This window comes from Chiloscyllium plagiosum, chromosome 2 (assembly GCF_004010195.1).
Source record: "Chiloscyllium plagiosum isolate BGI_BamShark_2017 chromosome 2, ASM401019v2, whole genome shotgun sequence".
NCBI lineage: Eukaryota > Metazoa > Chordata > Chondrichthyes > Orectolobiformes > Hemiscylliidae > Chiloscyllium > Chiloscyllium plagiosum.
Window position 1 is genome coordinate 137,349,226 of NC_057711.1, and position 27,275 is coordinate 137,376,500.

Genomic DNA, 27,275 nt, shown 5'->3' on the forward strand with positions numbered 1-27,275 from the left:
ATGACTAACACGAGGGGTCATAGTTTTAAGCTGGTTGGAGGAAAGTATAGAGGGGATGTCAGAGGCGGGTTCTTTACACAGAGAGTTGAGAGAGCATGGAATGCGTTGCCAGCAGCAGTTGTGGAAGCAAAGTCATTGGGGACATTTAAGAGACTACTGGACATGCATCTGGTCACAGAAATTTGAGGGTGCATACATGAGGATCAGTGGTCGGCACAACATCGTGTGCTGTACTGTTCTATGTTCTACGTTCTATGTAAATTGCCCGTAGTGTCAGGTGAAGGGGTAAATGTAGGGGAATGGGTCTGGGTGGGTTGCTCTTCGGAGGGTCGGTGTGGACTTGTTGGGCCAAAGGGCCTGTTTCCACACTAAGTAATCTAATAATCTAGAGTTGTACAGCACGAAGCAAGAATGAAACTGATGCATTGGACTGAACCCAAAGATTGACGTGAAAAACTGTACCTGAACAGTGGACTACCTTCAAAGAAGAGATGATTGGCATACAATCAATTTATATTTCCTCAAAAGGGAATAGTACAATAACCCAATACAGAGCTCACTGGATGGACAAGGAGGTAGAAATTAAAGAAGAAAATGCCCATTTATAACAGGAAACAGAAAAGACACTTGAATACAGAAGCTTCAGAATGGAGTTAAAAAAGCAAATGAGAGAAGCAAAGAGGAGCTATGAAAACCGACAGTCAAGTCGCATCAAAAAGGAACCTAGACATCTTCGAGAGGCGCATAAATAATAAAAGGATGAGGAAAATTAGGCAGCAAAAAAGGGATTTATGCACAAGGCATGGGGCATGACCTGGGTGTAAAGTGAATATATTGAATCCAGCATGACCGATCAAGCAGATGCTACCCAAGGACAAAGGAGGCCATGTAGTCATTGGAAAGGCTCAGAATTGGTAAGGAGGGGGCACTGGATAGACTGACCACATGAGATGCTTCCAAGAATATTGAAGGAAGTGAAAGTGAATGTTGTGGGCACACTGCCAGAGTTTTTCAGTCTTCTTTAGATTTGGGAGGTAATGCCAGGAGATAGGGGAACAGCAAGCATTACTCCATTGTTGAAGAAGGGTAGAAGGTTAAACCCAGTAATTACAGACTAGTTAATTTAACTTCAGTGGTGGCTGAACTTGTCCAAACAAAATTCCGAGATAGAATTAAAAGTCCCATGGACAAATTTGGGTAACTAAGATCAGACAGCATGTCTTTCTTCAGTAAAGTTTTGTTTCACTAACTCACAGAAGTTTTTGAAGAGGTAACAAGAGAGGGTTAATGAGGGCAATGCTATTACTGAATAAATGATGAATACATATATAGGAAGGCAATAGAGGGATACGGATTCGGTAAGTGAAGACATTTTTAGTGTGGAAGGACAAAACGTGTCAGTGCAGGCTTGGAGGGCCGAAGGGCCTGTTCCTGTGCTGTATTGTTCTTTGTTCTTCTACTGATGTGGTGTAAATGGACTTGAAAAAGGTGCTTCATACAATGCTACACAGCAGACTTGTGAGAAAAGTTAAATTTAACTAAATAAAGGAGATAGCAGCAACATGGATACAAAATTGGCTGAGTAATAGAAAATAGAGACTAATGTCTAAAGAATATTTTTCAGCTGGACTAAGGTTTGTAGTGGAGTTCTTTAGTGGAATTCTGATATAATTATATTAATGATCTAGGAAACAACTACAAAATCTACGGAAGCCCCCAGGGAGCGTTGCTGAACAAAGAGGACTTGAAGTGCAGGTTCATATCTCCTTGAGAGTGGAGTCACAGGTAGACAGGATAGTGAAGAAGGTGTTTGGTATGCTTTCCTTTATTGGTCAGAGTGTTGAGTACAAGAGTTAGGAGGTCATGATGGGGTTGCACAAGACATTGGTTAGGCCACTGTTGGAATATTGCGTGCAGTTCTGGTCTCCTTCTTATCGGAAGGATGTTGTGAAATTTGAAAGGGTTCAGAAAAGATTTACAAGGATGTTGCCAGGGTTGGAGGATTTGAGTTATAGGGAGAGGCTGAAAAGACTGGGGCTGTTTTCCATGGAGCGTCGGAGGCTGAGGGGTGACCTTATAGAGATTGACAAAATTATGAGGGGCATGGATAGGTTAACTGGGCAAAGTCTTTACCCTGGTGTCGGGGAGTCCAGAACTAGAGGGCATAGGTTTAGGGTGAGAGGGGAAAGATATAAAAGAGACATAAGGGGCAACGTTTTCATACAGAGGGTGGTACGTGTATGGAATGAGCTGCCAGAGGAAGTGATGGAGGCTGGTACAATTGCAACATTTAAGAGGCATTTGGATGCATATATGAATAGGAAGGGTTTGGAGGGATATGGGCTGGCTGTTGGCAGGTGGGACCAGATTGGGTTGGGATATCTGGTCGGCATGGACGGGTTGGACCGAAGGGTCTGTTTCCATGCTGTACATTTCTATGACTCTATGATACAAAATGATGTAAAATGTTTGGAGGACAAAAGGACATTGGCAAGTTGGTATGGTAATAGGTGACAGATGGAATTCAATGCAGAGATGAGACATTTCAATTAAAAGAACTTGGGGAAGGTACAAAATAAAGGGTACAACACTAAAGGAGCAGAGACACCTGTATGAAAAAGTGACTAATACTAGCAGATTAAGTGGAAAGAGCAGTTACCAAAGCATACAGTATCCTCATCTTCATTAATCAGGGCATAGAGTACAAGAGTAAGGAGTTGATGCTGAACCTGTATAAAGTACAAATTAGATCTCAGCTGGAGCACTGTATCTGGTTCTAGTGACCATACCTCAGAAAGGATAAGAACGTAAAAGAGAGAGGGCAGAAGTACTTAATGTGAATAGTTTGAGGGACAAGAAATTTCAGTTATGAAGAAAGTTTGGAGAAGTTGGGACAGACTTCACAGGAAAGGAATTTTGCAACAGGTTTTCAAAATCACGAAGGATCAAGGCAGAGTAGATAGAGACAAACTGATCCCATTCAAAGGAGGGTCAAGAATGAGCGCGCATAGATTTATAGTAATTTACAAAAGAAGCAAATGCAGTGTGAAACAAAAATCACACATTGAGTAGTTAGGATCTGAAATGCACTGCCTGGGAATGTGATGCAAGCAAATTGAATTGGGACTTTCAAGAGAATATTAGATGATTGTTTGAATAGAAACCAATGTACAGGATTACTGGAAGAAAGCAGGAGTATGACACCAAGTCAGAGAGCTGAGCAACCATAACAGTTCTATGGCCCACTGTACCTAACATTTTCACAAGTTACAAGTATCTTAAAATAATAATCATTGGCATTGAAACCACAAGAATGCTACAAAGAGTGATCCACTTTGCCAGAACCCTTCCCAGGCAATGAAGGCTGAAATTTATGGATAAGAATTTATCACTAATTGTGGGTTCATGGAGGACTAGAAAATTGCTCAGGACCTGGATTGTGAGGGTACAGACTAGCAATGATAAATCCATGGAGCTCGAGAAAGGGAAAAGTCTCTCCCCACATTTCATAAGCCAGTAAGTGAAGATTTCCATAGAAGCAGCTGCATTTAACATGGGGTATGATTAGCACAGTGTCTGCTCAGAGCAGGTTACACACTGACCCCACATAAACTCGGAGGAAGGGAGTTCTGCAAATGCTGGAGATCAGAGTCAACAAGTGAGGTGCTGGGAAAGTGCAGCCGGTCAGGCAGCATCCGAGGGGCAGGAGAGTCAATGTTTCAAAATCCAGAACTGGAGGGCATAGGTTTAGGGTCAGAGGGGAAAGATATAAAAGAGACTTATGGGGCAACGTTTTCACACAGAGGATGGTACGTGTATGGAATGAGTTGCCAGAGGAAGTGGTGGAGGTTGGTACAATTGCAACATTTAAGAGGCATTTGGATGGGTATATGAATAGGAAGGATTTGGAGGGATATGGGTCGGGTGCTGGCAGGTGGGATGAGATTGAGTTGAGATATCCGGTTGGCATGGATGGGTTGGGCCGAAGGGTCTGTTTCCATGCTGTACATCTCTATGACTCTCTGACTCAATGACTGGCTGTGCTTTTCAGGCACCACATGTTTTGACTCTGACCCTACATAAAATGTCCATACTGGGGCTGTGCCACGAAATAACATTATTTTACTGAGTTTTGAGAAGATTCGTAGCTCAGGTTGAGGTTCTGGATGTAGGTTTGCTCACTGAGCTGGAAGTTCCAGCTCAGCGGGCAAACATACATCCATTATTTTACTTCAAAGCAGCTGCAGGGATTCCTTTTATTTGCAACGTGGGCAGTTCAGGAAGGTTTCTAGAAGGGAATAAGCAGCTCTCTGCCTTCCTCCCTAATTCAATCACCATTTCTTGGTCACAACCTTTGAATGAAAGCAGCTGATGGGCGTACACTCCTTACAGGAATGGACATCTGAATGCACAATTCTAGAACTCTGTTCTGGACACCAAAAGTCCAAGAGGACCAACTGTGGACGTTCCTGACAGGGGCTACTTGAATGCACAGTTCTGCATAAAGGAACATCCATTATCCAGCATATCCCAAAGAACTACACACTCAATGATGTACCTTTTCAAACATGTTCATTGTTTCAAGTTGGATGCAAGACACCACAGGGAGCACAGACAAATTGAGCAGATTCCCTCCTGTAGCAGTGCTCATTGAAAAATAACATTCAATCAGGAGAGCAAACAAACCTCCAAAATCACAGGACCATCTGCAGGAGGGCAAACAGGATCCAAGCTTACAGTCGCTAAGATACGAAGGACAAAATGTTCAACAGAGCAATGCCCCCGCCCCATGACTGCAATGGTGTGCCCCAGTAAATTCCAGGCACAAGCTGCAAAGAGTGCTGTCGTCTTCCTTCATGAATTTCTGATGTGGAGGTGCCAGTGTTGGACTGGGGTGGATAAAGTTAAAAATCACAACAGCAGGTTATTATGGAAGCACTAGCTTTCGGAGTGCAGCTCCTTCCTGGTGTTGCATGATTTTTATCTTTATGGATCTCTGCCACCCATGGAATACCCAGCTCCTCTCTCTGCCTCTCAGAGGAAGGTGGATAAGTCCCCACCACACCCACACCCCTCCTGCCCAGGAACCCACCCCCTCTGATCGCCAGGGCCCGAATGTCCAGCTCCCGGTGTGGGAGCGGCCTGTTTTTCCTGCAGTCTCAGAAATGGCCACCTCCAGCCGTGACACGACCGAAGTGCTGCACCTCCTCCACTCAGACTCGTAACATCAAGAGCCAAGTCGCTCTCCTTCTGGGTTGGCTTCAACTAGCAACGTGCTGTGCAGGATCCCAATACCTGGCCACAACCCCCACTCCCCCAGTAACTGGGTCATGTCGCCAAGTCCCAGCAGCTTACTTAGTGAGATGCATCCGGCCTGGAAATGGGACTGATCCGAAGGAAGTTCACAGGTTGAATGAAAACACTGGCTCTTATGAAGAGTGTCTATACACGTACAAATGTTGACCTTTTTGAGCCCAACGTTTTCGGCAGACTTTAGGGGGTCCTCCTATACACAGGTGATATTTTTGAGAAGGTGGACTTCACACGTGCTCCGTGGTGGACAAAGGCATACCTGGGGACTTCTGCTTTCCTAGTGCGATGTGCTGGAGCCAATGTACTGTGCAAGTCTCAACGGGTCCAGTTTGGAGCAGCCTGGTCCATGCGCGGAGACTCTCTCACCAACCTTTCTCCGGAGGCTTCACCCTCAGCGAGGGTTCAGAAGGGAAAGCAGAGAGCACGAGGGTTGAGAGGGGATAATTCATCGGCAATAGGAGAGGGGAATATTTATGTCAGCACAAAAGGGGACAGTCACCCTGTGGCTGGGATGGGGGGGTTGATGGCGAGAGAGGGAGTGTCAGTGAGAGGGGGACAGTCGGCCTGAGGAATTCAGTGAAAGGGAGAGAGTTAACTTTGGAACAGAAAAGCGAAGTACAAAAATTTCAGATATTTTGGATTTAAAGCAGGGGTTGACCTTTACACAGGATCGACTGTTACTCGAGATTATATGGTAAATACATCTCTGACTATTTACTGAACTCAAACAAATAATGATCAGCTCATATGAGTCACTGGACTGTGAGGTAATGCACCATGAGTCATGTGTTTTGCACCTGAGCTGTGTCCAGGTTGCTGTGTTCCTCTGTTAGGTGTATCTCGCAAATGACTAAGGCAAGCACTTATTTTCTGGTAGCACAGGATGCGTTTGAGACATGATGCAATCCTGATCAGGGAACATCAAAACAAGTTTCTGATACCTTCAGTCTGATCCTTTGAGGACTGCAGTAACACCACAGTAGCATAGTTTAAAAACAGGAGTAGTATGAGCTGTACAGTCTCTCAGGGTTACGAGACGTTGTGCTCCTGACTGGATGGTTACTGACTGAAGCCGGTGTTTGACAGCCACTAGCTCAGTCATGCAATTACAACAGTTTCAACCTTAAGGCCAGTTGCAAACAAAAGGGACAAAACCACATTCCCCTTCATTTTGGGAAGCATTACTCAGAGGTCATGACTTGCACATGGCTGCAAGATTCGACTTTGAGTTCATTACATGGCCAAGCAAGTTGATCATCAACCAACAACTCTTTTAAACACACTTCTGAACATGTGAACATGTAACGTGGGAGAAGACATAACTCATCTAATCCTTCGATAATAAAAGATCACAGCTGATCAGTTTGTAACCTCAAATCCACATTTCTACCACTCCTTTCAAAATTGTAACAATTTCTAAGCTCTCTCATCAGAAAAAAGATCCTTTCCACGTTCACCCTGTCAAGATATTTCAGAACTTTATACGTTTCAATTAAGTCACCTTCAAAGCTCCTGCAAGATATGAACTCTGTCTAATCTTTCCTCAGAATACAACCTGCGCACTCCAGGTATTAATTTGTGAAACCTTCTAAGAACTGTTTCCTACTCATTTACATTCTTCCCTAAGTAAGGAGACCAGTACTGTACACAATAATCCAGATGTGGTCTCACCAGTGTCCTGTACAACTAAAACATTACCTCCTTACTTTTGTATTGAAATCCCCTTGCAATAAATAATAAAACTCTGATCCTTTCTTGTTAAGCCTGCACATTGACCTTTTACAATTCGGTTAAAAATCACACCAGGTTACAGTTCAACAGGTTTATTTGGAAGCACTAGCTTTCGGAGCGCTGATCCTTCATCAGATAGTTAGTGGGGCAGGATCATAGGACACAGAATTTAGAGTAAATTCTTAAATTTATAGTTACACTTTAAATTCTGTGTCTGTGTATCCTGTCCCACTAGCTACCTGATGAAGGAGCAGCGCTCTGAAAGCTAGTGCTTCCAAATAAACCTGTTGGACTATAACCTGGTGTTGTGTGATTGTAACTTTGTCCACCCCAGTCCAACATCGGCATCTCCACATCACTTTTACCGTTTATGCATTAGAACACCCAGCTCCCTGGACATAGAATGCTGAACAAAATGAGGATATCGCAGATCAATGCCCGCTATCCTGGCATCACCAGGTTGACTTTCCTCTGCACTAGCCCACCATACCTTCAGCAATTGAGCCATCGTGAGGGATCAGAGTGTGGTGCCTGGGATGAGAAGACAAGTTGCTCACCCCTCATTTCATGACTTTACTGCATGACCTATACGCCGAGGAGCAGAAAACACTTCAATGGTAGCCGCATGGAATCTCTTCCAGGATAACCTTCCAGGACAGGATCCTCCTGCGTATATGCCTCTGAAGCAGCTCTCTAGGTGGTGAGTCATGCTCTGTTGTGGCATGCTGCACCATGCATAATACTGATTGCAAAAGCACAGCCCTTACCATTAGACATAAGGCAAATAGCTGAAGAGGAGGAGGAATAAACCATGTGAAGGAAAGGAGAAGGAAACCAGCACATCCCCTAGTGACTGGGATGGTCCATGATCAATTCATTTGATTATGATACCAGTATCCAACACCAAATCCCCATTCAGCAGTAGTCTCACATTTCAACGCCCCTCTTTTACAGATCATCACAGCAAGGTACAAATGGAGACTATTTGTGGTGCAGAAGAAAGTCAGTTGGCCCATCAACATTTTTAGTCAATAAAAAAAAGTTATTCCAGCCTATTGCCTCCATCATAAAGTCAAAAGTGGGCATCTTCACTGACGACTGCATAATGTTCAATACCATTCACAACTTCTCAAATAGTGAAGCAGTTCATTGCAATGCAGCAAGACCTGGACAATATCCACGTTTGGCCTGACAAGTGGTAAGTAACGTTTGCATCACGCAAGTGCCAGGTATTGCCATTTCCAACAAACATCACATCTTGACAACCATCTGCAATGTCAGCATTGAGTACCCCACTATCAACATCCTGGGGGTTACTGCCGACCAGAAGTTCAACTTGACTCATCATATAACTAACATTGTCGGTGTGACAGCAGTTCAGAGGCTAGAAATTTTGTAGCAAGTAACCCACCTCCTGACCCAGCAAAACCAGTCCATCATCTGAAAGGGACAACTCTGAAGTGGGACAGAATACTCCCCATGGGCCTGGATGGGTGCAGCTCTAAAAACACTCAAGAGGCTTGACCCCATCCACAACACAGCAGCCCATTTGATTGATATAAATAGAGTCATAGAGTCAAAGAGATGTACAGCACAGAAACAGACCCTTTGGTCCAACTCATCCAGACCAACCATATATCCCAACCTAATCTAATCTCATTTTACAGCATTTGACCCATATCCCTCTAAACCCTTCCTATTCATATACCCCATCCAGATGCCCTTTAAATGTTGTAATTGTACCAGCCTCCCCCACTTCCTCCAGCAGCTCATGCCACACATGCACTACCCTCTGCATGAAAACGTCACCTGTTAGTTCCCTTTTAAATCTTTCTCCTCTCATCCTAAACCTATGCCCTCTAGTTCTGATCTCTCCTACCCCAGGGAAAAGACTTTGTCTATTTATCCTTCCATGCCCCTCATGATTTTGTAAACCTCTATAAGATCACCCCTCAGCCTCAAACGCTCCAGGAAAATAGCCCCAGCATATTCAATCTCTTCCTATAGCTCAAATCCTCCAACCCTGGCAACATCTTTGTAGATTTTTCTCAATCCTTTCAAGTTTCACAGCATTCTTCCTATAGCAGGGCAGGCAGAATTGCATACAATATTCCAAAAGTGGCCGAACCAATGTCCTATACAGCTGCAACATGACCTCCCAACTCTTGTACTCAATATGCTGACCAAACACCTTCTCCACTATCTTATCTCCCTGTGGCTCCACTTTCAAGGAGCTATTAAGCTGCACTCCAAGGTCTCTTTGTTCAGCAATACCCCCCACGACCTTACCACTAAGTGTGCAAGTCCTGCCCTAATTTGCTTTTCCAAATTGCAGCACCTCACATTTATCTAAATTAAACTCTATCTTCCACTCCTCGGCCCATTGGTCCATCTTCGCTCTCCACTGTACCACCAATTTTGATGTTGTTTACTTGCTCCACCACCAATGCTCAGTAGCAGTAGTGTGAACGATCCACATGATGCATTGCAGAAATGCGCCAAAGCTCTTTAGACTGTATCTTCCAAAGCTATGACCACTCCCATCGAGAAAGACAAGGACAGTTGGTACATGGGAATGGCAGATGGTTCTTTCGAACAGCCGCATGCAGCTCTAGATGTAGGAAAACTTCACACTGCAGTACTTCAGCATGGACAGCAGCAACCTGGGCTGGATTGCTGTAGGTAGCAGGAGGGCCATGGCTGGAGACGCAGTGATGGAACGATGAACGCTGTCAGCCCGAGAGAGAACAGCAAGCTCATGACTTGCAATGTCACTGCCATACCCCTGGGATAACACCTCAGCAATCCTCAAAGAGTTTGGTGGACTTCTGATAGACCTGCAACCACGTTTGAACCTTGACATCTGCATGTCCTTTGGTGTAAACGTCCACCACAGCACTGAACACGGTATGACTTCAGCTTATGCAGCAATGCAAGCTGAGACATTGGGCCTAAATGCTATATCATGGTGGATCCACTATTGCACTAATGCAGCTGATTATCATGCTGGGGAGGATGAGCTCCAAATTCTGCACAAATTCATCTGATGCCGGACTCCACATGACCAAAGGCAAACTGGGAGGCTTGACAATGAAACAAGGGTGCTTTTCCTCAGCCTTTTCCTGTACTCAGTCCCATCAAACTCCTCAGAGGATGATCTGAAGCAGGACCTGTGTGAAACTATCTGGTAAGGCAGCACATGTATTACTTTCTGCCGTCGCCCTTGTTGTGCACAACTTAAGCTGGTGACTAGCCATGTACAGATCCTGTCTCCAGTCTGTCCTATAAAGCACAGGCAGTGCTGCTATCTGAGCTACTGGCTGCAAGTGTGAGAGGTCAAGTGATGGTGTCCTTGTCCTTATTGTAAATCACAGCCCAGTACCAGCATCAAGCCAATTGTGGTTATTTCTGAAAGAACAAAGGCACAATAGTTGAGTTATAGTGAAGAAACAGGTGAAAAGCAAGAGTTGTATCTTGTAAATCAGAAGAGATAGCAAGGTAAGGGAGAAGTGGGATGTGAGGAGATGTATTAGATAATGAGCATGACATATGAAGAAAGACTGGATTGACTGGGCTTGTACTCGCTGGAATTTAGAAGACAGAGAAGGCATCTCAGAGAAACATAAAATCCTGATGGGATCAGACAGGCTAGATGCAAGAAGAATGTTCCCAATATTGGGGAAGTCCAGAACTTGGGGTCACAGTCTAAGAAGCCAGTCAGGACTGAGATGCGGAGGAATGTCTTCACTCAGAGCTGTGAACCTGTGGAATTCTCTCCCACAGGAAGCTGTTGGGGCCAATTCAATAGATATATTCAAAAGGGAGCTGGATGTGACCCTTAGGGCTAAAGGGATCATGAGGTACGGGGAGAAAGTGGGAATGGGGTAGTGAGATTGTATGATCAGCCAGGATCATATTGAATGGTGATGCAGGCTCGCAAGGCCAAATGGTCTAATCATGCGCCTATTTGTTATGTTTCTGTGCCACTGTTTTCAATGGTTTCAGCCTTGTTACTAGCCATGACCCCTGTCATGGCCACTTCAATAATGGAAAACATTTCCTGTCCTCAGGGTGTGGACAAACAGCTGTCCCGTGGCAATCACCTTGTCCTGCTATGACGAGATTGTCATTGTTGAATTCACAGGAAGTGTGTGCAAGGTTGAGGATGTCACTGTGAAGTTGGCAGCTGTACTAAGATGTGAGGGTGATGAGATGCAATGAGCATGAAATCTGAATCAGAGTTGGTATAGACTGTTGGTAAGTAAGTGAAGTTGTTTTGACTAGTGATCAAAGTAAGAGATGAATGGTGCAAGTGGTGGTATACGGATCTGAAGATGCAATTACTGGTCTTGACCACACATTCAGCATCCGGGTTCCCGGGACTATATTGCTAGACATTGATTCTCATGTCTGTCTGAACTATGTTGTCAGAGACTGGCTGGACAGCTTGGTAGGTCCCTGGAGCAATGAGACCTTGCGCCTTCTGTCTGTATCCTGCACAAACTCTCCTGTTCTGCACCTGACAGCCTTTGAACCCATAGTCTATCATTGTGTACATTGCCGAATCTTTCTCAGATCAAACTCTGACTTCCAGCATTTGCTCCAGTCAAAATGCACCTCTACTTTAAAATGCTACAGAAACATTAAATAGGGTACCCTCACAGGAACTGTGCTACCCACTCACAATTTTGTGGTGCCTGCTCAGCTGTGTTAAGTGCTGACTACTGCAATTATTTAAAAAAGCTTGAAATTTGTGTGTTGTTTGCACAGTAGAACAGGCAGTGGTTAGTCATACTTTTAAGAATTTTGGATCCACTCCCCCAAATTCAGAAGTATCACAAGTGTTCTTATCAATTCTAAGTGAATAGGCTCTGGAAAAAAGTCTTGACTACACATTAAACTAGCCTATGGAAACAGATGAAATGGATTCATAAAAAGGTGCATATTGGAAACTTCTTATACCTTTTTAACTTTCTTGATCATTATATCAAGCTGTAAGGGACTCAAAAGTCTCAAGCTGTTTAATGGCAGTGTACAACACAGTGAGGTCAATAGCTTTAATAGCTTTTATAATCATTGGAGTAAAGCTATCAACATTAATGACATGTGACTCATCCTCACTGTGAACATGCCACAATTCAAATGAAGAGTTCATATCCAGAAGCCAGCCAATTACTTTCACCCCCAAGTGAAGTCAGAATGCTACAGCATTTCAGCTGACAGAGAAAGTAAGAGCCAAAACCAGAAATGATCGAATCTTTTACTCAAACATGTAACACTTGTGTGTACGCAATAAGACCTTACACATACCATGATGTGCAAACATCCTGAGGACAATCAAATCCTTAAAATCCCTTCCTAATAGTTCATGAAAAAAGATCTCAAAACAAAAGCCAGTTTATCAGATAGCCTTTTTTGCTGTTTTACTATTACTGTAAACAAAGTGACCCGATACTTCCTGTGGTTCGTGATAAGTAAAACTTACTTCTTTGTGACAAAGCTACAGCAAAAAATATTCCTCAAGGATAATTAGAAAAGGGCATTAAAACCTTGCCAGCAATGCCCACACATAAAGAACATGATTAAAAAACAACAAAGTTTAAACTGATACACTTCTTCCTCTGCTGGGTTCTCTCATCCCAAAGGAAATAATATTCCAGCTGTTACAATAGTGTATTCTTCTGATAGTGCTCAGCTAATGACATTCAGATGAAATCACAAACCAGTCAATAGAGTCATAGAGTCATTCAGCATGGAAACAGACCCTTCAGTTCTTCATACCGAGTCAGACATCCCAATCTGACCTAGTTCCATTTTCCAGTATTTGGCCCATATCCTTCTAAACCCTTCCTATTCATGTATCCATCCAAATACCTTTTAAATGTTGTAATTTTACCCACCTCAACAGCTTCCTCTGGCAGCTCATTCCATTCACACACCACTCTCTATGAGAGAAAGCTGCCCCTCAAGTCCTTTTAAAATCTTTCTCCCATCACCTTAAACCTATGCTCTCTCGTTTTGGACACCCCACCCTGGGACAGAGACCTTGTCTATTCACACTATCCTTGCCCCTCATGATTTTATAAACCTTTATAAGGTCACCCCTCAGCATCCGATGCTCCAGTGGAGGGTTTGTTTGTTTTTTTGTTCAGATGTAAATACAATTGTAACTAATCTCTTTACCCCAATACAGGAGATATAATACCAAACAGGACTGGAAACAGAAATTTTCTCATACTGCATTTTAAAAAGGGCAGTATTGCTCTTTCACTGCACTTTTTTGCTCTTTTACTGTGGTTGAACAAAAGCACAAAAGCGAAAGGAATGCGTGATGCCACCAATCAGGAAATGAGTCATCCGGCAGTGGACCTGATACCCGAGTCCAGTATGTGCAACAACCGGAGATAAATATAATGCTGTCTGTGAAATGCTGAAAAACACTACTGTGCAGGTGTAACACTTTGACCGTGCTCCATGAGGTTTCAGGGTAAACAAAGGCTTTTATCTAGATCCAGTGCTAAAAAAGAATTCTAATACTTAATCCATTAACCAACAGAGAATTGTACTATACATTGCCCTTCCTGTTGTCATTCAGCAATGTGGTCACAGACTTTGGTGAGTGATGGGACCAGTCTGTCCCACATTGCCATAGACTTGTGGAGACTCCATGTAAACTGGCTAATGGATCCTGGATTCTGTCCTCACAGCTCCCCTGCTTTCCAACAGCTATCATAACTCAAAGCTGAACCCTCTTTCCCTGCCCCAAAGGGTGGGATTTATGAACCTTTTGAGTAATGATGTATGGTCTTGGAAGTCAGATAACGTCTAGAGAATGGTGAGGCTGCTGAAGTATTTAAGTGCACAGCTCATTAAAAAAGAATTGAAAAATCAACACAGTCTTCCTCTGACAATGAGAGGCAAATAGAATCAACCTGTCAAGTTTTAAATGTTATTTTAAATGTACACTGCGTATATCAGAGACAGTGAAAAAAAATCTATTCCAACACTTAGGATTATGACAACAAATAGTTATCCTAAGGGATATTATTATTATTAAACTTGACTGTTTAGGAAAGCAGTCAAGCTTTAATAATAATATCCCTTAGGGCTTTGACAATATATATTTATTCTCAGTGTTGGAATAGATTCTTTTCGCTCGCTCTGACACATGCAGCGTACATTTAAAACTTGACTATTTAAAGCTTGATTCTATTTACCTCTCATTGACAGAGCAAGACTGTTGATTTTCAATTTTTTTTAAAAAGGGACGTGCACCTAAATAATTCAGCAGTCTCACCATTCTCTAGATGTTATGTGGCTTTCAAGAGCATTCATGATTATTAAAAAGGTTCATAAATCCCACCCTTTGGGGCAGGGAAGGTCGGCTCAGCTTTGAGTTATGAGAACTGTTGGAAAGCAGGGGAGCATCCAAGATCTATCAGTCTTTTATGGAATTTCCACAAGTCTATGGCAATGACTCATCAAAGTCTGTGACCTCCATTGCCCAGCTGTATACATTCTGCAATTTATAGTACAGGATTCTTTATTAGAACTGGATTTAGATAAGAGCCTTTGTTTACTCTGAAACTTGGGAGATTTTCCAATTCCTGCTACCCAGTCGGGAGCAAAAATCCAAGGCTCCAATCTCTATAGTCAATTATAATTGAGGATAGAGAAAAAACCTAGAGGAAAGGCAGGAAAGGACGGTGAAGTTCAGAAACAGAAACAACGAGGACAAAAAGGTTGAATCAATATTGAGGATCTGGACCAGATGGGCCAATGGGCTGAGAAGTGGCAGATGGAGTTTAATTCAGGTAAATGCGAGGTGCTGCATTTTGGGAAAGCAAATCTTAGCAGGACTTATACACTTAATGGTAAGGTCCTAGGGAGTGTTGCTGAACAAAGAGACCTTGGAGTGTAGGTTCATAGCTCCTTGAAAGTGGAGTCACAGGTAGATAGGATAGTGAAGAAGGCGTTTGGTATGCTTTCTTTTATTGGTCAAGAGTACTGAGTACAGGAGTTGGGACGTCATGTTGCGGCTGTACAGGACATTGGTTAGGCCACTCTTGGAATTGTGTGTACAATTCTGGTTTCCTTCCTATCAGAAAGATGGTGTGAAACTTGAAAAGGTTCAGAAAAGATTTACAAGGATGTTGCCAGGGTTGGAGGATTTGAGCTTTAGGGAGAGGCTGAACAAGCTGGGGCTGTTTTCCCTGCAGAGTCGGAGGTCAAGGGGTGACCTTATAGAGGTTTATCTCATGAGGGGCATGGATAGGATAAATAGGCAAAGTCTTTTCCCTGGGGTCGGGGAGTCCAAAACTAGACAGTTTAGGGTGAGAGGGGAAAGATATAAAAGAGACCTAAGGGACAACCTTTTCACACAGAGGGTGGTATGAGTATGGAATGAACTGCCAGAGGTAAGTGGTGAAAGCTGGTACAATTGCAACATTTAAAAGGCATTTGCATGGGTATATAAATAGTAAGTGTTTGGAGGGATATGGGCCGGGTGCTGGCAGGTGGGACTAGATTGGGTTGGGATATCTGGTCGGCATGGATGGGTTGGACCAAAGGGTCTGTTTCCATGCTGTACATCCCTATGACTCTAAAAAGGAAATAATATGTTCTCAGAAACTAATGCTATTGATTTTTAAATAATTTAGGAACCATTTATTACCTGCAGAAATGACACTGCAGAGTTTCATTTTATTTCTTTTTATGTGTTGGGGAGCACCATTGTAAGGACATAAATTTCATAATTAAGAAAGGTCTGAAACATCATGAAAAACCAGCACAACATTCAGTGAATTTGCATTTAACAATGAAAATCATTCATTTTAAAAAAAAAAAATCACCAGAAGAATGGCAGAGGGCTCCTGATTTTGAAAGTTAATAGCACAGGGGTGCAAATTGTGTCGTCAATTGTTGCATCCGCAACTCAAGGGATATGTCTTCCTCACTACAAATTGCTGCTCTATTTAAACATTAATGTGGTTTTACCAAATTAATTTTGATATCATTTGTTAACATTGTTATCATTTGTTCACTTGCCCCATAGAAATAAGTTTTAATGTATTTTTCCATATCCTATCATTCCTGGAAACATATTGGACGTAGATAATTTCTAATTCACTTGTTCATAGATATTATTACACATTCCTGGAGCATGTAGGACTTGAACCTGTGTCCTCTGGTCCAAGGGGTAGGGACACTATCACTGCACAAGAACTGATGAAATAAATTTATCTTATCTCCACTTATTTTTCATCAGGTTTTACTGAGCTGAAATTGAATTGACATCCAACTAACTGTATTGGACTCCGATTTATATATATTTATAACACTTCTGCCTGAATCAAGCAACTGCCTCACAATGATGAAAGTGGTGTTGTTTAAATTGCCACAGAGTAGTAAAATAGCTCTTATTGTGTCACCAGGATTTTCACTCTCCTTCCATCAGCTTCTTTCAATTTCGAAGGCCAGTGAAAATCTGAAAAGCTAGCTTTCTAATTATGTTAAAAATCACACCACACCAGGTTATAGTCTAACAGGTTTAATTGGAAGCACACCAGCTTTCGGAGCGACGCCCCTTCATCAGGTGGTAGTGGAGGGCTCAATCTTAACACAGAATTTATAGCAAAAATTCTGTGTGTTAGGATTGAGCCCTCCACTACCACCTGGTGAAGGAGCGTCGCCCCGAAAGCTAGTGTGCTTCCAATTAAACCTGTTGGACTATAACCCGATGTTGTGAGATTTTTAAACTTTGTACACCCCAGTCCAACACCGGCACCTCCAAATCAATTCTAATTATGTTCTGACAAACAGAAACAGACAAGAGCAATCTCTTAAGAGTCATAGAGTTATACAATATAGAAACAGATCATTCGGTCCAACTTGTCCATGCTAACCAGATATCCTAAACTGATCTACTCCTATTCACCAGCACTTGGCCCATATCCTTCTCAACTCTTCCTATTCATGTACCCATCAAAATTCCTTTTAAATGTTGTAATTGTACCAGCCTCCACCATTTCCTCAGGCAGCTCATTCTATACACACACCCACCTTCAGCGTGAAAAAGCTGCCCCTTAGGACCCTTCTAAATCTTTCCCTTTTCACCTTAAACCTATGCCCTCCCCCACCCCAGGGAAAAGACCTTGGCTATTCACGTTATCCAAGCCCCTCATGATTTTATAAACTTGCTTAAGATCACCCCTCAGCCTCTGACGCTCCAGGGAAAACAGCCTCAGCCTGTTCAACCTCTCCCTGAATATCTCAAATATTTCAACCCCGTAACATTTTTGTAAATCTCTTCTGAATCCTTTCGAGTTTAACACCTTTCCTATAGCAGGGAGACCAAAACGGAATGCAGAATTCCAAAAGTGTCTAACCAATATCTCTTGTAAATGTCTCTTGTCAAATTAACTTATAAAAAAGTGACACTGCGAGGTCCTGTCCAACAAAGAAGCCCTTTCTTCTCAAGCTACAAATACTGGAGTTCCCAATTCGCTTAACCTGTGCAGTTTTCATAAATTAATTCACACTACCTTATCAGATGAGGTTTTAATCTCTTTACAGAAATTAAACTGAATGAGCTAGCATTCTGAACACAATCACAAGCTAATCAGATCAATCTCCCTTCTGGGAGTCACAAATTTATTGAATCGATGCAAAAACTTTTGAAGAATGAAAAAGAAGTATCTTGATGGAAGTTATTTAAATATCAGTCCCTTCTCTTCCCACCACCGTCTACCTCTCCTTGTTTAACTCCCATAGCAAAAACAACAGGAACTTTTCCATGGAGCAGGTAATGTAAGCTGTGAAATTTCTTGACTTGATCTGCCTGCCTAAATATTGATTATCTTCATTCCTATGCAGACAATCCATAAGGAGAAAGGGAAGTGAAGTGGGGACTCTTGCAAATACAATCTAAAGGAAAAAGTTTCCAATTTATGAAAGGATAAAAACCCAACGCAGTGGATAACATTGCTGCCTCACAGCACCAGGGACCCAGGTTCGATTTCACCCTCAGGCGACTGCGTGGACTTTGCACATTTTCCCCATCTCTGTGCGGGTTTCCTCCCACAGTCCAAAGGTATGCAGGTTAGGTGGATCGACCATGGGAAATTACCCATCGTGTCTCGGGATGTGTAGGTTAGGTGCATTAGCTGTGGGAAATGCAGAGATTTAGGGTAGGGGATGGGTTTGGGTGGGATGATCTTCAGAGGGTTGGTGTGGGCTTGTTGGGCTGAATGGCCTGTTTCCACACTGTGGGGATTCTATATTTAAAAAGCTATTCTTGTCTATTTCTTTGTAACCTCTTCAAGTCATACTTGATCTGCGCTACTGATAATGGTGTTGAGGGGAAAGCGTCCAGAAAATTAGGAGACAAAATACTTGCTTGCAGCTCCAACTGTCCCTTTTATTCCTGATTAATAACTGCATTACAACACAATTTGGAATTCCAACTGGCATGCCCAAACTCAAACTTTGACATCTATTTTACAAACAGGGGTAAATATAGGATAGGGGAATAGGTCTGGGTGGGTTACTCTTCCGAGAGTTGGTGCGGATTTGTTGGGCCAAATGGCCTGTTTCCACACTGTAGGTAACCTAATCTAAAGAATAAAAATTACCTGTCAATGAACTGGTCGATAATGACGATGTCTCCAGGCTGGATTTCTTCCTGAAGTGAACCACAGGCCGTTGTCGCAATAATATGGGTACAACCCTCCTGCTTCAATGCCCAAATGTTTGCCCGAAAGTTGACATTCGTTGGCATAATAGTGTGCCCTCTCCCATGTCTACATAATAAAGGAAAATTTATTGTAGAAAATCTTACAGCGGATGGTAAGCATTTCATTAATTAAATACTTCAAATGTATTTTCTCTAAAAAAAGATGGAAAAACAGCTGACAGTATAAGACCCGTGCACAACTTCAACTTTAATAATTTTGTATACGCACGAGACGCAAACATTTTCATCCAGTTACTAATTAAATTCCTCTGTGGTACATTTTCATCTAACAATTAGTGAATTTTCCTGCTTATGAGCCTCATTAACCCTATGTAGTATATTTTCATATAGCAATTATTTCTGCTAGCCATTCAACACAGTTCATCTTTTCTTCCTGCTGCCACATTTCAAGTCTGTTTGTATATTGGTGAAACCATGCAGACGCTATGACAACGGATGAATGGACACCACACAACAATCGCCAGACAGGGATGTTCCCTCCCTGTCAAGGAACACTTCAGTGGTCAAGATCTTTTGGTCGCGGTTCTTTGGGTGAATGTTCTCAAAGACGGGCTTTGGGATACGCAACAACGTAGAGTCAACGAAATGAGGCTAATAGCCATGTTCGATACCCATGGGGATGGCCTCAACTGGGATCTTGGGTTCATGTCACACTACAGGTGACCCCACTACACTATACACTCTAATACACACAAACACACTCACATAAGCCCTCTTTCAGACACACTCTCACTCTCACAGGCATACACTCCCTCAACCTATCACCTTCATCTCCTCCTCCACTGACCTATTGTACTCTATGCTACTCTAGCCCCACCCCCACCCTCCTCTAGCTTATCTCTCCACGCTTCAGGCTCTCTGCCTTTATTCCTGATGAAGGGCTTTCGCCCGAAACGTCAATTTTGCCTGTCCTCGGATGCTGCCTGAATTGCTGTGCTCTTCCAGCACCACTGATCCAGAATCCATACACTCCCTCACACTCACGCACTCTCTCTCAAGCACACATATGATCTCACATACATATACTCCTTGACACTCACATACACTTCCTCTCAAGCACACACACATTCTCTCTCTCAAGAGCATGCGCATACGCACACACACACCCACCCACACTGTCTCCTTCTCTCTCCCACACACACACACTTGTGCACGCACATGTAAATCTATGGGGTGAAATTGAATTTGCAGGTATATTCTATTTTGTTCAAAAACCCACAATCTCTAGACAGTTAGTCCATGTGACATTTTATAAATTCCTACTTTGGAAATAAAACCAGTCTGGCTCCAGGATGGAGATACAAACATACTTGAAATGTGGCCTCACACCTAAAATGCATTGTCTCACCGGAGATGTCACCTTTATTCTTATAAAACCTGAAGTTATCTTGGGGTAGGGATTTACATATTAATTAACCGAAACCTGCATCCCCACTCTAACTGATTAAAGACTTAATATTTATCATCTCGGCTTGTTCAAGACATTCACAACACATTGATCTTTTAGTATAAATTCCATGTCCAATGTATTCTCTCTCACTACCTGGCTCAGGAAGGAGCAGGGGTTTTGAAAGCATGCGGTTTCAAATAAACCTGTTGGACTAGAACCCAGTGTTATGTGTTTTTGACAATGGTATCCTCAACAAGCTTCCTCTTTGTGCTTCGTAAACTATTTATTATTCTAAACCAAAATTAATCTACAAAGGCTTCAATCTATTCCCTAGGCAAAAGCATGCACTTCCTTTTTTTAAGCTGGCTTAGAACTACAGATTGATTCCTGAAGAAGGGCTAATACCCGAAACGTCGATTCTCCTGTTCCCTAGATGCTGCCTGACCTGCTGCGCTTTTCCAGCAACACATTTCCATCTCTGATCTCCAGCATCTGCAGACCTCACTTTCTCCTCATAGCACAATCTATATCAATTGTGCTATAGACACAATTGATATGGATTGTATAGAGAGCGTGAGAGAGAGCGAGAGCGGGAGCGGGAGCGAGCGTGAGAGAGAGAGCGGGAGCGGGAGCGAGCGTGAGAGAGAGCGGGAGCGGGAGCGAGCGTGAGAGAGAGCGGGAGCGGGAGCGAGCGTGAGAGAGAGAGCGGGAGCGGGAGCGAGCGTGAGAGAGAGCGGGAGCGGGAGCGAGCGTGAGAGAGAGCGGGAGCGGGAGCGAGCGTGAGAGAGAGCGGGAGCGGGAGCGAGCGTGAGAGAGAGCGGGAGCGGGAGCGAGCGTGAGAGAGAGAACGGGAGCGGGAGCGAGCGTGAGAGAGAGGGGGAGCGGGAGCGAGCGTGAGAGAGAGCGGGAGCGGGAGCGAGCGTGAGAGAGAGCGGGAGCGGGAGCGAGCGTGAGAGAGAGCGGGAGCGGGAGCGAGCGTGAGAGAGAGCGGGAGCGGGAGCGAGCGTGAGAGAGAGCGGGAGCGGGAGCGAGCGTGAGAGAGAGCGGGAGCGGGAGCGAGCGTGAGAGAGAGCGGGAGCGGGAGCGAGCGTGAGAGAGAGCGGGAGCGGGAGCGAGCGTGAGAGAGAGCGGGAGCGGGAGCGAGCGTGAGAGAGAGCGGGAGCGGGAGCGAGCGTGAGAGAGAGCGGGAGCGGGAGAGAGAGCGGGAGCGGGAGAGAGAGCGGGAGAGAGAGCGGGAGCGGGAGTGAGCGAGAGCGGGAGAGCGAGAGCGTGGCTATTCAGCCCATTAGACCTGTGCCAGCTCCTTAAAGGAGCTCTCTCATCAGTCCCACTTGCCTGCCATTCATGACTTTCACCTGAACCTGGTCAGGATTGCTACGCTGACCACCCCAGGATTTTTATTATTAGATTCATTTGATTACACAATAAAGGCAGAGTACATTTTGGCAACTGAATCAACAGCTGATGTGCAGGAAATAATAAACCAGGCTACAGTCAATAGTAAAATTGAGAGTGTGTGTGTTTTTTTTAAAAAAGAAAACTTACCGAGCAAGGAGTACACAATGAACTGTTTTTATCTTCCCCAGAATAAGGACATCTGAAGGCTATATATGAAAAAAGAAAATTGCAAAGCATTAGACAAACAAACCAATATCCACAATTGTGCAAGTATTTCAAAATGTAAAAACTGAAAGAAATGAGAGATGATGGAAATCAGAAACAAGAAAAGAAATTGCTGGAATGCCTCAGCAGGTCTGGCAGCATTTGTAGAGAGAAATCAGAGTTAACGTTTCAGATCCAGTGACCCTTCCTCCGACCCAAGTTAAAGTCTGCTTGGCAAGTATCCTTTTAGTGGTCTGTATTCATTTTTTTTCCAATTTGCAAGAAGCAGAAATACAGTCCAGAAGCACTAGACTGGGTCACAGTGAGGTGATGGATATACTTGAGGTTAAGAATAACAAGCTGAATTCAACTAAAAGGAGTTTTACTGCTGCAGCACAGAGCTACATCACCTGTGAGTGTACTACTTCACAAAGGTTTCGAAGAGCATTAAACATTTCAAATAAGTGACAATACCACTGGATGCTTCTGAAAGCTTCAGAGGAAAAGGGAACGTTTATCCTACTGTCCTGGTCAATATTCATCCTTCAATCATCATCAAAATAGATCATCAAGGAATTTTTCAGCAGTGCTTTAGTGTATATGAACTACTGTTGGCTGTCCTGGTCTTCACCCACATCTCCATCTACTCAGGTGATAGTTTCAAATCCCAAAAATGCATTCAACTGATTTCAAAAACAGTCTAAAAATAGGATGCAAATTAAATATTGCATTGCTGCTTAGTGGCTGACCTACTTTGCTTGTGAAAAAAAAACATATTTCACTCGTCGTAGAATCTGAAAAAGGATCATGTGACCCCGAAACAATAAATTTGTTTTCTCTCTCTACAGTTGCCATCAGACCTGCTGAGTTATTCCATAATTTCTGTTCTTGTGTCAAACAGAGGACTAGTGTTCACTAGAGAACAGGGAGAACGTAGAAATCTCTACACAGGCAAGGTCTGAATCAAGTTTACATTTGTACAGTTATTGTATAAACATTGTATCAGCATTTAAGGAGAAGTTAGATAATCACATGCACGAGTAGGGAAAGGAGGGTCCTGCTGATCAAAGGAAGGGAGGAGAGATGGGGAGATGGGGGGGGGGGGAAACGCTTGAGTGGAGCACGTACACCTGAGATTGGTTGAACTGACCATATTGGTTTGATGCTGCACAGTCTATGCAAGTCAACATGTTGTGATCTGAAAAGCATGCCTGAAAGCAGACAAGTTGCAACATTTGAAAGGGAATTAAATAAATACTGGATGGGAAAACAAATACTGAACTGTGGTAAAACTAGGTCAGCACTGTGGCTAGCACCGCTGCCTTGCAGTGCCAGGGACCCAGGACTGATTCCACCCTTGGATAACTGTCTATGAGGAATTTGCACATTCTCCCAGTGTCTGCACGGGTTTCCTCTGGGTGCTCCGGTTTCCTCCTACAGTCCAAAGATGTGCAGGTTAGGTGGACTAGCCATGAGAAATTGTCCATAGCGTCCAGGGATGTGCAGGCTTGATGATTAGCTATAGGAAATGCGGGGTAACAGGGATAGGATAGAGGGGTGGGTTTGGGTGGGATGCTGTTCGAAGTGAATTCAATGGGCTGAATGACCTGCTTCCATGCTGTAGGGATTCTATAAGCGGCTTATGAATGTCCTTTAAGTAACATCTGTATGGCACAATGGTGGAAAATGGATTAGAACAAATCTAACAGCTCCAAACCGGAAGTCACATGACACCAGGGGTTGTGATTTCTAATAAACCTGTTAGACTATTACGTGATGGCACCTGATTTCTGACTTTATCCAACACCGGCACCTCCACATCATAGCTCAAGACTGGGTCATTGGGCAGTGCAGAATTGTATTCCAGTATCAATCTGCGGTCTGGGACACCTCTCGTTCTCCCGTTTCTAGCAGAAAGGAGAGCAACCAGGAATGACACGCAGTGAAAGCATAACGTCCCAGGCAAAGCAAAGCGTTTTTCACAGCGAACAAAGCAAAGTCTTACAGACATGTCACAACTAGCCGTGAACAGTGGTAAGACAACAGTGAGGCAGCACAGTAAGCATGGGCCAGAGGCGGAGCAATGGCAGCAGAATAGGACCGGGTGGAGACCAACGCGTGGAAGTAGCATTGCCTCTCTTTCTGCAGCCACAGGGCACGGACTAATGTTGGAAAGGACCACAACCTCGAAAACCTAAGTGCTTCATAGTCACTTTTATTACCATTCTGGTCTTTGAAACTCTAGTCCCATGCTTACTGATATTTCTTTATACTTTGTAACGACAATTAAAGTATCTGCATCAACTACCCTGTACCTAAGATGGCGCCGAGAGGCAACATTACTAACTTTTCACTGAACTCATTGAGTGTACATGATAATAAAGGCTACTCCATTCAATTCCAGCTGAAGAAGAAGGCCTTGTGAACGTTCACATTCTCTCCTAAAGGCATTAGCTGTGGGGACTGCCTGCAGCAAACCACATCATAGTCATTCTCACAAGAGTTCTGGGACCACTCAATCAGAGAGCTCCACCTGAGCATTATTATCAGATTCCTCTGGGTTCTCTGTCGTTTCTTTGCTGACGTCTGTTGCTGTTCTTCAAAGGGAATTCCACAGCGATTCTTCTTTGTGGAGGAAAGAGTGTACCAAGCAGCAAACTAAGAATAAGTGGGAAATCACGGCCTACACTGGAGAATGGCTCCATTAATGTCACTCATGCTTTTGATGAATATGAACAAACCAACACCTTTATGTCAATTTTTTCCTTGCTCAATGACCAAAGGGGAATCAATTACAGAGACAGAGTTGTACAGGACAGAAACAGACCCTTCAATCTAATTCATGCATGCTGACCAGATATCCTAAATTAATCTAGTCCCATTTACCAGCATTTGGCCCATATCCTTCTAAACTCTTCCTATTCATTTGCCCATCCAGATGCCTTTTAAATGTTGTAATTGCACCATCCTCCAACACTTCCTTTGGCAGCTCATTCCACACATGCACCACAGTTTGAAAACCTTGTCCCATAGGTCCCTTTTAAATCTTTCCCCTCTCACCTTAAATCTCTGCCCTCAAGTTTTGGACTCCCCCACCCCAGGGACAAAAAGACCTAGGCATACTCAACCTATCCATGCTCTTCATGATTTTATAAACCTCTATAAGGTCACCTCTTAGCCTCTGATGCTCCAGGGAAAATAGCCCCAGCCTATTCTGCCTCTCCCTACAGCTCAAACCCTCCAACCCTGGCAACATACTTGTAAATCTTTGCTGAACACTTCCAAGTTTAACAACATCTTTCCGATAGCAGGGAAACCAGAAATGAGTGTAATATTCCAACAGTGGCCTAACCAATATCCTGTACAGCCGCAACATTACTCCCAACTCCTATACTCAATGCACTGACCAATAGAGGCAAGTGTATCAAATGCCTTCTTCACTATCCTTTCTACCTGTGATTCCACTTGCAAGGAACTATGAAGCTGTACTCCAAGGTCTCTTTGTTCAGCAACGCTCCCTTGGACCTTGCCATTAAGTGAATAAGTCTTGCCCTGATTTGCCTTTCCGAAATGCAATCAACTGTCTGGCCAATCAGCCTCCGGGCTGCACAATAACAACTTGAGAGCAAGCCCCTCCCTGTGCACCAGAATTATCCGTGCAACATAAGATATGTAACTTCTTTTGCTACAAATCACGAGTGATGAATAAACTGACCACATTCAAATCCTGATAAGATTAGATTGAGTTTCAAAAGCTCGTAATTCACTAAATTCTAGTTTCTGTTGGTGCAATCATGATAAACATTAAACCAAAGGTATTTCCCCAGTATCAGGGAGCAAGTACTCTATTTGTGTGACACTAAAGGAAGGAGATGTATGGGGTAGAGATGTCTTCATAGTTAATAATTCCTAATAAGAACGTAGGAACAGGAGTAGGCCATTCAGCCCCTGGAGTCTGTTCTGCCATTTAGTGAGATCATGGCTGGTCCGTGCCTTACTCCATATACTTGCCTCTTACCCATTTCCCTTAATACATTTGCTCAACAAAAATCCTCTCTTCGATTTACAGCTAACAATTAATGTTTCTCCTTAAATTGGCAAGTACCATAATAGTCAGGCTTCTTGCATGTTTGAATGAAAATTACTTAGTACATAAGTAGTTTAGAGTTATAAATGATGTCAAATACTACAGCTATTTTTCAGAGAGTTGTGTTTTAAGAGACAGCTCTCAGTCCTTGGCAATGTAATGTGGACTGGGTGGAGTGTGCATATTCAATGCTGGTCATTCATGAATAGATTCAAAATGTTGTGCGCAAAATCTCCTCTCAGTCCCCACGGCTTAAAGGTTAAATATACTGCCAGACACACTACTGACCCAAAGCTGAGCGCTCCAGCCAGTTCAATAGATAATGGCCAAATTGTGCCACAACTCCATCTACCTGCCATTCTTCCACCTTTATTAATACCTTCACCTGAAGAACTATCAATCTCAGCCTTGCAAATTACAATCGGCCTAGTACCCATGCAGACTTTTAAAGAAGAAAATACCAGATCTCTCACATCCTTCGCACAAATAAAGTGCGACTTGATTGCACTCCTCAGTGGCTTTATTTTACTTTTAAGAATGTGCCTTGTTGATCTGGATTCCACACCAGAGAAAATAGCTTCTCTAGATTTGTCCCACTGAGCCCTCTCGTAATTTTCAGTCTCCAAAATCGACCGACACCAAAGGGCCCCTGGCTGTTCAAAAAGACCATTACTTTCTCCTGGACAATTAGGAACTGTAGTGATTGGACCCAGGTGGATCTTGTTGACTACGTGATCCCTGATTGCGGTTGTTAACCTGGGCCAATCCGAAAGCCGTGGCTAACCAATATTACAGGGAATTTCGTGGGCCCGGAACCCATACAGAAACCACAGAGCCATGAGGGGGATAAAGATAAACTCTATTATATCTTCTTATATATTTTTAAATTAAAAATTGTGCCAGAGTGTGGTGGCAATTAGCACTTTTCACTGAACTTAGGAAAAATACATGACAATAAATTATTCATTCAATTAAAAAAAATTAACAAAGGATTTAGCATCTCCTCAGTTCAGGGACTGACTCGGAGCTGGCTGGCCGTAGCCAGTGTACTGTGCCCAAGTAACTGAACAGTGACTTGGTGGTGGGATACCAGACTCTGTGCAGTTACATGTCGTTCTGCTATAACACTCATTTCATTAGCTCGAACTCACAATTAACGAATTCAGGACGCTGTTTCTAAAGTGCGAACTTTTAAAACGCGTATTGGCTGTAATGCAATTACATCGCAAACACTAAGTGCTGTTTCTAAAGCCCGATTTTTCTATAAAGTGATGTTGCACAAGAACACAACCATGTTATAGAAGAACTACCTGTATTTCAGAACGGGTAATAAATACTGGTCCAGCCCAGCAAAGCCTCCTTCCCCTGATTGGATTTTAAAAGTGGTTAAACGTTCA

General features: G+C 43.3%; 1 protein-coding gene across 4 annotated transcripts in view; it reads right to left on the reverse strand.

Annotated features, from left to right (window-relative positions):
* The window catches only part of LOC122564254 (methylthioadenosine phosphorylase), a 198,486-nt gene that overhangs the window by 121,431 nt on the left and 49,780 nt on the right, over positions 1-27,275 (reverse strand). For all 4 annotated transcript variants that reach the window (XM_043718939.1, XM_043718941.1, XM_043718953.1 and 1 more), the window contains exons 3-4: positions 21,735-21,793; positions 18,678-18,845 (exon numbers count right to left, since the gene is read on the reverse strand). In XM_043718939.1, the coding sequence (XP_043574874.1) occupies positions 18,678-18,845; positions 21,735-21,793 (227 nt within the window). The remainder of the gene's footprint in view (positions 1-18,677; positions 18,846-21,734; positions 21,794-27,275) is intronic.